General features: G+C 38.4%; 1 protein-coding gene across 7 annotated transcripts in view; it reads left to right on the forward strand.

Annotated features, from left to right (window-relative positions):
- Positions 1 to 4,093: 4,093 nt before the first annotated feature.
- mtmr3 (myotubularin related protein 3) overlaps positions 4,094 to 12,759 on the forward strand; it is a 57,367-nt gene continuing 48,701 nt past the window's right edge. For 2 of the 7 annotated variants that reach the window (XM_048611207.1, XM_048611209.1), the window contains exons 1-4: positions 4,100 to 4,568; positions 7,497 to 7,663; positions 9,908 to 10,004; positions 11,040 to 11,153. In XM_048611207.1, coding sequence (XP_048467164.1) covers positions 4,525 to 4,568; positions 7,497 to 7,663; positions 9,908 to 10,004; positions 11,040 to 11,153 — 422 coding nt within the window. In that variant the 5' untranslated portion in view covers positions 4,100 to 4,524. Of the gene's footprint in view, positions 4,569 to 7,496; positions 7,664 to 9,907; positions 10,005 to 11,039; positions 11,154 to 12,759 lie in introns of all 7 variants that reach the window. The other 5 variants (XM_048611211.1, XM_048611212.1, XM_048611210.1 and 2 more) reach the window with 4 other exon arrangements.

The following is a 12,759-nucleotide window of genomic DNA, read 5'->3' on the forward strand; positions in this document are numbered from 1 at the left end:
TGTAGAGCTGGATGAACACAGCAGGCCAAGCAGCATCAGAGGAGCAGAAAATTCAGAAAATTTTCTGAAGAAGGGTCTAGGCTGGAAACATCAGCCTTCCTGCTCCTCTGATGCTGCTTGGCCTGCTGTGTTCATCCAGCTCTACTCCTTGTTATCTCAGATTCTCCAGCATCTGCAGTTCCTACTATCTCTGAATGTCGAGGTGTGGTGGTTAGATTGTCTCTTGTTGGGATGGACATAAGCTGGCATTTGTGCGGTGCAAATGTCACTTGCCACTTGTCAGCCCAAGCCTGGAAATTGTCCAGATCTGGTTGTATTTGAACACGGACTACTTCAGTATCTGAGGAGTCACGAATGGTGCTGACTATTGTGCAATCATCGGCGAACATCCCCACTTCTGGCCTTATAATGGAGGGACGATCATTGATGAAGCAGCTGAAGATTGTTGGGCCAAGGACACTATCCTGAGGAACTCCTGCAGAGATGCCCTGGAGCTGAGATGATTGACCTCCAGTAACCACAACCATCTTCCTATGTGTCAGATAATGACTCCAACTGCTGGAGAGTTTGCCTCCTGATAACCATTGATTCCAGTTTTGCTAGGGTTCCTTGATGCTGCACTCAATCAAATGTAGCCTTGATGTCAAGGGCTGTCATTTTCACCTCACCTCTGGAATTCAGCTCTTTTGTCCATGTTTGAACCAAGGCTGCAATGAAGTCAGGAGCTGAGTGGCCCTGGTGGAACCTGAACTGGGCATCACTGAGCAGATTATCTCTGAGTAGGTGCTGCTTGATAGCACTATTGATGACACCTTCCATCACTTTACTGATGACCGAGAGTAGACTGATGGGGCGGTAATTGGCCAGGTTGGATTTATCATGCTTTTTGTATACAGGACATACTTGAGCAATTTTCCACATTGCCGGGTAGATACCAGTGTTGTAACTGCACTGGAACAGCTTGGCTAGGGGAGCAGCAGGTACTGGAGCACAACTCTTGAGTACTATTGCTGGAATGTTGTCAGGGCCCGTAGCCTTTGCAGTATCCAGTGTCTCCAACCATTTCTTGATATCGCATGGAGTGAATCAAATTGGCTGAAGACTGGTATCTGTAATGCTGGGGACCACTGGATGAGGCCAAGATGAATCATCCAATCTTCTGGCTCAAGATTGCTGCGAATGCTTCAGCCTCATCTTTTGCACTGACGTGCTGGGCTCTTCCCCCATTGAGGATGGGGATATTTGTGGAGCCGCCTCCTCCAGTGAGTTGTTTAAGTGTCCACCACCATTCACGACTGGATGTGGCAGGACTGCAGAGCTTAGATCTGATCTGTTGGTTGTGGGATCACTTAGCTCTGTCTATCACTCACTGCTTTCACTGTTTGGTGTGCAAGTAGTCCTGTTTGGTGGCTTCACTAGATTGATACCTCATTTTCAGGTATGCCTGGTGCTGCTCCTGGCATGCCCTCCTGCACTCTCCATTGAACCGGGGTTGATCCCCTGGCTTGATGGTAGTGGTTGAGTGGGGATTATGTCAGGCCATGAGGTTACAGATTGTGCTGGAGTACCGCATGGATGCCCAGTCTTGAATTTGCTAGATCTGTGCGAAGGCTGTCCCATTTAGCATGGTGATAGTGCCACACAACACAATGGAAGTTATTCTCAGTGTGAAGGTGGGACTTTGCCTCCGCAAGAACTGTGCGATGGTCACTCTTACCAATACTGTCATGGACAGATGCAACTGCAGCTGGCATATTGGTAAAGATGAGGTCAAGTATGTTTTTCCCTCTTGTTCGTTTCCTCACCACCTGTCACAGACCCAGTCCAGCAGCTATGTTCTTTAGGAGCTGACCAGCCCAATCTGTAGTACTGCTGCCAAGCCACTCTTGGTGGTCATTCAACAGGTTTATTTGGAGTTTAAACAATAAACCTGTTGGACTATAACTTGATGTCGTGTGACTTCTGACTTTGTCCACCCCAGCCCAACACCTGCCTCTGCACATCATGGTGTTCAAATCTGACACCACATCCCCTTCTCGTAGCACTTTTCCATGAAAACGCAGGAAGTGCAGCATTTGTCTTTACCGCTTTCCTGATCAACACCAAAGTTCTAAATCTTCCTTTGGGATGAAATTGCAATGTTTGTTTACTTATTAAATTTAATGCGATGTGTTTACTGCTTGCCATGCGGAGGGAAGTCAAACACAGATTAGATGATCATTTTGCAGAACACTGCTGTTCAATCAACAAGAAGGCCTTGAGTTTCCAGAGGCCTCTCTTCCCCCATTTTTTTCCAGCTGACATCTCTATCCTCTACCTACGTGGTGTTCCAATGAAATTTCACTCACACCTGAGAAATTTGATTTGCCTTGAGCATCTGCTGAGTATGATGTTTGCAGAATCTGAGGCAAGATATTTTTGAACATGAGGGTGGAGAACATATGCAACTTAATCTACTTTAAATACATTTCTGAACATCATTGTTATAAACCACTTTTGTGTTAATCTGACATTTGATTCTAAACGTAATGCCTGACTCATGAACTGACGATATTAATGACGGTGCATTGGTGCCTGTTTTTAGCCTTATTGGAACTCTTGGGAAGGAGCAGCAAAATGCTCCACTGCAGTGATAAGCAAGAGGACATATTTCAGCATGTTTTTTTTTTTGAAGTGTCAACACTAAACAATTGGTACTGATGCAAATGGAATCCGGTTCACACCAGCATTAAACTTAGATTTAGTTTCAGTCTAATGGGCCTTGAAGTTGGATTCATAGTATATGTACAGAATAGTTGTGCTGAAACCATTGCAACTGACACTATTATTATAGTGTAATTGCATCCTTGGAAATGTAATGCTTTTGTATCAAAGTCGTGTTGGTGGTTTAGTATTTAATGGGTAAGGAACTCAATGGAGGAATTCAGTAAGAAGATTAAACAGTTCTGAAGAATCATCCTGTGCTCAATGTTAATTCTGTTTCCCACTCTACAGATACTCCCATATCTGCTGAGATTCTCCAACAGTTTGGTTTTGGTCTCCAATTTAGTTGCAAAGCATGACCTCTCTACATTTGTTGCATGGGAGGGTTGAGAATACAGTCAAGGAATTTAAGGAGATGTTAGTGGTTGGAGTTACTTTCACCCCCAAGTTGATCCTGAGTAGTGTGTGGCAGCTCATCATCTTCTCCAGGGCAAATAGGGATGGGGTTTAATCATTGGCCCAGCCAGTGACACCTATATCCCATAAAAGAATGACCAAAAAGTAAAAATAATGTAGTTAATGCGACATGTACTCTACTGAGTACCATTTTCACTTGCTGCTTGATGTTTCTCCATCTATTAGACAAAATTAGCTTTCTCCTTGTTTAAATGTGGACTGTTGGAGCACCTGAAATATAATACAGATCTTGGAACATTTTACCCATACTAGTCAATTTCTTGAGGTGTTGCTCATGGTTTGTGAAAGGAAATGGCTGTTACAGTGACAACTCTGAAACAATTGTGAATAATGGGTGTTCTGGAATTTTCTTTTATACACTATTATCATGCTGTCAAGCAAGGAGTAACAGGTGTCACTATTACAGCATTGCACATTAATTTTCAGTAGGCTGGGGCATGACTAGCCGTTTGTTTAATCTTGTATATGATGAATTGACAAATACAACCTCTTCTAGTTAGATTCTGTCAAATTGTGTATCAGTCAGACTCTTTGTATGGAGAGTTTGGACAGGATTAACATTTACCAGTGAGTGCTCATCTTGCCATGGGATATTTCAGCACTATTCTCTACCATCTGAGCCCAAGTGTGCTGAGGCATGTTGATTCTCTTCCCCCTACCCCTTGGTGCTGTCTGCAACTTCTGTGCCACGTAAATAGCTAATACTAATCCAATCCATCTTTGTTATTGCACGAGGGATCATGACAAGAGGCAGCCTCAGAAAACAGAGGATAATTAGACCAAACAAAACCAAGAATCTGTTTTGTGGAGTCATATATTCCATTCTTAGATGTTCTATTATAATATAAAAATTTTTACTTGTATTGTAATTTCCATTTTAGATGTGGATTTAGGAATTGATTTCTGATCGATCATTTCCAGTGTAAGCACAGATGCTGTTTTTGTGACAGAAATAACATTGATAGCTAAAAGAATCCAAACCAGAATTTGAGGCCTGAACATGGAAAAAATGTTTAAAGCTTCATGTTAAAAATTTTGTGTCAAGATCAATATAGTGAAATTCTTAAGGCGCCTTAAAAACAGTAAGGCTATACAATTACCACCATTTTGCAGATGGAAAACAACAGTTTATTAATAATCTGGCTGGTGTGAGTATATTTCAGGATTTTCGTTTTTGAGTTGTCCATTACCAACGGATCTACTGGAGCATAAAGTTTGCCTATCTGCAGCAGGTTACCTTTTAAAGGATTTATGTTAACATAGAATATTGTTAAATAACTTTTTTTTATCTGACGCTTTTGACAGGTTCCTTTGCAGCTGATTGAAAGTATTGAATGTCGTGAGATGTTCCAACTTCATTTGACTTGTAAAGACTGCAAAGTTATCAGGTACGTAATTTTAGATTATAGATGTTTCCAGTTGTTTTTAGACTTTTAGAATGCTAGGTGCCTTTTAGATTAAACTTTTTCCTTTTTAGTTAATGCCGCAGTAATGGAAAAAATAGGCATTTACAGTTATTTGCAGTTACTCACTGACACGTTTTGAAAGTTTCTATCTATAAAATATGCAAACTAATCACACAAATGTTGGGATAATTGGACCTAAATTAGTTAAAATGAGAATGCCATGAGTGTTTAATTGACTTAATATGACTGGATATACCGATGCATATGTCAGTTAAGTTGGCAGGACTGTGGAAAGAGCAGATAATGAAGCATACCGCCCAAGACGAGGGATGTTATGCTGAATCTGTGTAAGATATTAGTTAGGCCTATCCTGGAGTATTGTTTATAATTCTGGCTGCCATATTTTTTAAAATGATGCAAGGGTATAGAAAGAGTGTAGAAGAGATTTACAGGAATTGTTCCAGGGATGAGAAACTTCAGTTATACAGATAAATTGGAGAAGTTGGGATTGTTTCCCTTGGAGAGGAGAAGGCTAAGAGGAGATTTGATTGAAGTTTTCAAATTCCTAAGAGGCCTGGACAGAGTAGATTGGAGAAACTGTTCCCACTTGTAAAAGGTTTAAAAACAGATTTAAGGTGATTTGCAAAGGAAATAAATGCAATGTTAGAGAAAAATACTCGCACACTGAGATGTTCAAGCCTGCAATATACTACCTGGGAGAGAGGTGAAGGCTGGCTCAATTTGAGGCATTCAAGAGGGCATGAAATGATTATTTAAATGGAAACACGGGGTTACAGAGATTGGTAAAAAAGCATTAAATCGGTACAGAGACAGTGGAACGATTGGGCGTTCTCTGTCCCAAAACAATTCTGTCATTCTGTGACTGTAACTGAAATACTTACTAAATTGAACAAAATTTTTAAAATCTTGGAATGATATCTTTTGATCTGTTCCTTCTCCTTGCTGCCCTGACATACACAATTAAACAGCATGCTGGCACGCAATTATTCTGTGCTATGCCTTTGCTGATTTGACAGCATAGTGGTTTGAATTTGTCACATGGGAATTAACCAGTGTGAACCTGTATTCTATTATTAAATTAGGGATAAATGGGTACATTGTGCTGATGGCCAGTTTTTTAGTGTAATTGTCTTAGTGTTTTGGAAGTTTGCTGAACCTGCTTAATAAGTGTCTGATTTAAGTGTAGATTTTCAGCAGAATCAGCTATTCAGCCCAATCCATAATAATTTAGAAGTCCAGATGGAGAGTTTGTTTGTTATGAAGAGATATACTGGAGAGATTAATGACCAGGAAGCATAGACTTGAGGTAAAGGTCAGGATATCTAGAGGCGATGTGGGGAAAAACCTTTCCACCAGAGCTTGGTAGAAATTTGGAACTCTAAGGGTAGTAGAGGCAGAAACCCTCGTAACATTTAAGAAGTATTTTAGATATGCACTTGTGATGCCAAGGCATACGAGGCAATGGGCCGAATGCTGAAAAATAAAATTAGAATAGTTAGGTGGTGGTTTTTGACTGGCATGGAAGTGATGGGCCAAAAGACCTTTTCCTGTGCTGTAGATTTCTATGATTCTGTCAACATGCACTTCCTTTTAGCAAAAGCAGCCATCATTTTGTGTAACAGTAATATAATTTTGGCATCAACTTTTCCCATTGTAATTTATTTGCATTCCATTGTAATGAAATTGCCCATCTAAATTTATTGCACTATAATCTACTTATTTTGAATTGTGATGCTATACCTGTAATTTTCTATCGAGCACACTGTGTTTATATATGCTTTGTGCAGTTGCTGCAGAGAAACTTAAACAGAGGTTAACTCTCTCTTCCAAATTTTATATAAAACACAAGAATATATGTCTTTACTCCAGTAAGGCTATGAGCTTAATCAGATTATCTCCTGGTCCTTAGCCTCATGATCTTAGCACTGTACGTGATCTTAGAACGTGGTGTTCAATGCAATGGGAGACTAATTTGTATTGGGTAAATGTAGTAACCTAAAATAGTTACTCCTACGAAGGAATCAGGAGGATTTACAAAATATATTTTATCCTTCATATAATTCAATTTAGATTTTAAAAGAAGTATGAAGCATATGTCAACACTTTTGCATCAGGCCAATGTGTTAAGTAGCCAATGAACCATTTGAACGTAATTACTGTTGTAGTGTAGAGAAATGTGACAGTTTGCACAAGCAAGGTTCCACCAACAGCAGTGAGATTTATTAGCAGGTACATCTCTTTTAATACTTGATTATAGAGTCATAGAATCATCACGTTCCAACTCATCCATGCCCACCAAGTTTAACAAACTGAACTAGTCCCACATTGCCTGTGGTCGGCCCATATCCCTCTAAACCTTTCCTATTCATGTACCTATCCAAATGTCTTTTAAATGTTGTAATTGTACCAACATCAACCACATTCTCTGGCAGTTCATTCCACACACGAACCACAATTGACCAGAACGTCAAGAAAGCCGTGATCTTTCACTTAGGTTGATGTCAAGGGATCTCTTATGCTGAACAATGAATCATACTGACCACATTTTTCAACAATTTATCTTAACCACTGGAGGTACACTTTCTTTTAGTTTAGCTCTCCCTCACTGTTGTACTGACTTGTTGACCTAGCTTATATGTTCAAATGCCTGGAATGAGTCTTGATCCTTCTGGTTCAAAGGTCAGTGTGATTTGATCGAGTGAAAGCTGAACCGACATTAGATCTACCAACATTGTTCCTTTCAATGAGCATATCCAGCAACAAAGAATGTTAAAAATGGGTGGCTACACAAAAGTGAACATTAAATTTTATTTGTAACTTTTTTTTAACAGTTGCTGTAAAAGTCTTAACCTATTTCATTCACATTTTTTTAAAACAAAAAATAAATAGGTGTCAGTTTTCTACTTTTGAACAATGTCAAGAGTGGGTAAAACGTATGAACAATGTGATACGACCACCTGCAAGGATAGAAGACCTTTTTGCCTTTGCTTATCATGCTTGGTGTATGGATGTATATGCTAGTGAAAAAGAGCAACATGGAAACTTGTGCCGACCAGGTATTATCCAGTTAATGTTAATTCCTTCATATAGTTTAATACAAAGTTGCTTTCCTCACTGCACAGTTTCCTTCAGGAAGGAAGTGGTGTTACAGTAAACAGTTACAATTGTCAAGAACCACATTTCTGAATTTGGCAGAGAGGAACTGCAGTTACTGCTTGATATATTAAATGTGAACAACATTCATATTCATTTGCAAACCTTCTCCGTTTTGGAACTCAAAATCATGATTGTTTCAAGACATACCATCGTTTCAGAAATAAATTGGCCATATAGTCACTCGAGTTCAAGCTTCATCACTGAGTTAGTATTAATTTGACCGGCTCTCACTGGGTTTGTGGCAGAGGCAAGTTAACATATCAACAAGGAAGTTAAGGATAGTATCAAATTGAAAGAAAAAATGTAATGTGGCAACAATTTAGCGGTAAACTTGAGGGTAACTATATTGGGAGTGTTTTAAAAACCAACAAAAGATGACCAAAAAAAAATTATAGGGAGAAAATAAACTGAGCGCAAGCTAGCAAGTAATATAAAAAGAGTAAGAGCTTCTTACATATATAAAAAGGAAGAGAGAGTCCTAAATGAACATAGGCTTCTTAGAGAATGAGTCTGAGAAATAACAATAGGGAATCAGAAAATGGCAGAGGAGTTTAATAAAAACTTTTCTACTCTGAAGACAGATGCAAACCCCTAATGATATTCTAAAAATACTAAATAGTCTAGAGGCTGAAGTGGGATGGGGTGAGGAGGAATAAATACAGTAAGTATCACTAGGGAAAAAGTACTCAATTAATGAAGCAGAAGGCCATTAAGTTCCCAGGACATCATGGATTGCATCCTACTTTAAAGGAACTAGCTACAGAGACAGTGGATGCATTGGCATTAATCTTCCAAGAAGCTTCGTACTGTGGAGGATTGGAAAAGCGCCAATGTAGTGCTCTTTACAAAAAGGGAGGGATACAAAAAGCAAGTACCTATAGACCAATTAGCTTAACATCTGTCATTGGCAGTAGTGACAATGACAGATTCTACGGAGGGATAGAGACAGGTTAAGTGACTGAGCAAAAACTTGTCAGATGGTATGTAATGTAGGAAAATGTACTTTAGCAAGACGAATACACGAGCTGAATATTATTTAAATGAAGAAAGACTGCAGGAAACTGCTGCGCAAAGGGATTTAGCAGTCCTCGTACACTAATTGTTTGGTACATAATAGGGCATGCAGATGGAATGTTGTCCTTTATTTCAAAGAGAATGGAATACAAAAATATGAAAGTCTTGCTGAAACTATACAAGGCACTAGTCAGACCACACGTAGAATACTGTGAACAGTTTTGGTCCCTTTATCTAAGGAAAGATGAAGTAGCATTGGAGTCAAGTCCAGAGAAGGTTTGCTAAGTTGATCCTGAATATGGAGGGATTTTCTTTGAAGAATTTGAATAGACTGGGCCTGCACTCATTGGAGTTTAGAAAATGAGAGGTGACCTTATTGAACCATGCAAGTTTCTTAGTCTGCTTAATAGGATTGAGGCCATTCCCCTCTTGGGAGAATCTAGGACCGGAGGGCATAAGCTCAGAATAATGGGTTGCCCAGTTAGAGCTGAGATAAGGAAGAATTTCAATTAGTGAGGGAGTCGAGGTTTATGGGGATAAGACTTGAAATTAGAGTTGAGGATTGTGAAATCAGCAATGCTGTCATTTAAATTGCTGAGTAGACTCAGTGGGCTGACTGGCGTACTTCTGCTCCTCCATTTTATAGTCTTGTAGGTGCTGAAGTTGATCTCAATGCTCCTAGGCTAGGGAAGGGAAGATCAACAAAGGTCCCTGCATTTGATCCCTGTCCAGAGATCCTTGCTACACAGATTTCATGCATAATTTGACTGTGATACCCAATAAGCAAATAACCTTCATCACTACTGTCAAAGTATTTACGTGCAGCATAGCCATTTGAGTGAAGTATCACTGAAGTAACTGAAGCATTTGAAACTGTATTGCACTCTAAGCCAAATAAATAGATGGGAGAAAGTTGTGTAAGTTTTATTTTTCAACCTAATTGTCATAGCTAATCTTGCAATCATAATTATATATTCTTCACAGTAGAAATTCAGTAAATAATTTATGCTAAAGTCCTGTGATTCAGATGTTTTGTGTAATTGGGAAAGTTACTGATGACATGTAAAGCCAGAAAAGGAGAAGCCACTTGAATTGTTGATTTCTGTAGTCTCACCGTTGTTCTTCTCTAGGTGAGCATGTTGTTTCACGATTTAAAAATGAGGTCGAAAGAATGTGCTTTGATATGCAAAATGCATGGAGGATTACCAATATCAATGACAAATACAAGTAAGAAATATTATATTGTTACTTTTGTAATTGTTTTTTATTGCTGAATCTTTAATCTTCTAGCCTTTAGTGCTAACTAATTTGGTTCAATTATTTGGTCCCGTTACAGCAAGTTATTAAAAATATGAATAGGTTTTCCATTGTTGTTCTGTCAGAATAGCTTTCTCCGCAAAGTTAGTTGGTGTTGGCTTTTCTTGTGCAGCATGAGAACATTTTCTTAAATTATATTTGGGTTCCAAAATTACCATCTAGTTTAAATAAAGGTGAATCCTTTATTAATTTAACCACTTCCCTGAAGAGAATACAAAAATGTGATCTGTTTAATAAATATTAGAATAATTAATGTTAGTGGGGGAGGTAAATAGTTATTGAAGTAGCAAAACATACTTTTTGCCAAAATGCATTTTTCCAATGTTATTCTAAAAAAGGATGACTGGAGCCTTTTTCACTAATATTTGAATATCTGCAATTAAGTAGGTTGATGTTCATTCAGATTGTATTCAAAACATTCTCATCTGTTCCAAGTCCAAAATTATAGCATCTGTTTCATGAGTTGATGGAAGCTAAGGTACAAAAACTAATGCTTACTCTCTTTTTTATTTTCTTGAACTTTTTGTATGGTTAAAATATTAAAAATATTGATTAAGCATTAATATTTGTATATTTGAATGGGTGTCAAATATGTTATGTTCTATTACTAAACTGTAAGTAGCTTTTTAAGTGTCTGCAATTGTCAGAATCATATTTAGCTAGTCAAGTCCATGTAGTGTTTTTGTACATCATACCAGTAAGTTCCATTCCCATGCTGCTAGCCCTATGGCGTGGAAAATTAATTTTTTACAAGTCCCTGTCCAGTTTCCTTTGCAAATTCTTCATGAACTTTACTTCCATGTTCCTCACAAGCAGCAAGTTTGTGAGCTAAAATATGTTTCGGTTATATTCTAAGGTGTTATATATGTGATGCTTATTTCTTTTCATGTATTCTTTTTTACGTTCTTTGCCACTGCTTTTAAAATGAAATGTCTTGAAATGCAGATTGTGTGCCAGTTACCCACAACAGTTACTTGTACCAGCTTGGTTAACTGATAAAGAGCTTGAGAGTGTTGGAAACTTCAGATCATGGAAGAGGATTCCAAGTGTTGTCTACAGGTGTGAATAATTAATTTTTAAAGATCTGACAAAATGAGTTTAGTATAGTACGAGTATACTCTAAGTGTGTATTGAACATGACATCAGTCTTTTTTTTTGCGGGGAAAGTATATCTATGGTAAAACAAAATAATGAAAAATGATTTTACATGAAGAGCTATCCACCTTCTCACTTGAAATGGCAACTTGTCATCCCAGTAATTCAAACCTTCTTCCAATGTAAGTTATTCCTACCAGACAGCATGCCTTTAAAACTCAACTTATCACACTTGTACAGTTCCTAGTATCTGTTGTGTAAGTGCTTTCTGTTGTTCATCAGTTAGAACTTCTTACAAAAGCATAAGAACTAGGAGCAGGATTGGGCAATTCAGCTTCTTAAGCCTGTTCCGCCATTTGAGACGATAATGACTGATCTCACCTTGGCTCGACTCCACTTTCCTGCTTGCTGTCCGTAACAATTCAACCCTTTGTTAGTTAAAAATCTGTTTGTCCCCTCAATTTACTCAATTTCTCAGTGTCCACTGCACTGTGGGGTAGTGAATTCCACAAATTTGCGGTGTTTTGAGAGAAGTAATTTCCCCTCATCTCTGTTTTTATTCTGTTACCCGTTATCCTAAAACTATGACCTCTCATTCTAGATTGACCCACATAACGAAACATCTTTTCTACATCTGCTTTGAATCCCCTTCAGAATGTAGCATTGTGAGCCCAGCTGATTGCACTACTAGAAATGTCAAATCCCTGAATGAACCTTGTTAGATCACACTTTTAAATTTTGAAGTTGGTTACCATGGTGGTTAGTCTTTAAAACATATTCACATGAGGCTGCAAATATTCTTCAATAGCAAAACATAAAGTTTACTACACAAGAAACAAAAAGTTTTATATAGAACACAGTTATTAGGATCTTAACACAAACAGCAAAATCAAGGTTCAAAAACAGAGTTAACATTTCAGGTCCGGTGACTGTTCCTCAGAACAGTTCTGAAGGAAGGGTCACCGGGTCCAAAACGTTAACTCTGTTTTTTCCTTCACAGATGCTGCCAGACCTGCTGGGATTTTCCAGGAACTTTGTTTTTGTTCCTAATTTATAGCATCCCCAGTTCTTTCGGTTTTTAAAATCAAGGTTCAACTTATTTTCCAAGCTTATCTTTTTACAAATACTCAATTTTGGAGAAATATCACTCCTATCTCAACTTGTTAATTAATTATTTAACTGATTCTTCCTAGTTTCTTTTGCTTGAACTGCTGAGGCAGTTATACAATTCCTTTCTCTGTCTGCTGGTATGAATCTTTGTTAACAATGTTGATGGTCTAAACCTCCCTTCACTTTAGATAGCTCGAACAGTTGTATATGCTGCCACAAGCTAGGTCCTCAACAGATTTTTTAAAAATTGGTTCTGCCAGTAATATTGGTTCCCCTGAACTAAAAGCTTGATCGTCCTGCTAGGAGGAACCTGTTCTCCTTTCTGATCTGAATTCCTGATTCTTTTGAACTGAAGTCCAGGCTAATCTAATTGTCTCTAGTCTGGCATAAATTCAGCAGTATAAACATTCCACCCATTAACATGGAACAAAAACAAAGTTGCTGGAAAAGCTCAGCAGGT

The sequence above is a fragment of the Rhincodon typus genome, chromosome 24, assembly GCF_021869965.1.
Source record: "Rhincodon typus isolate 14 chromosome 24, sRhiTyp1.1, whole genome shotgun sequence".
In the NCBI taxonomy this organism is placed as follows: Eukaryota; Metazoa; Chordata; class Chondrichthyes; order Orectolobiformes; family Rhincodontidae; genus Rhincodon; species Rhincodon typus.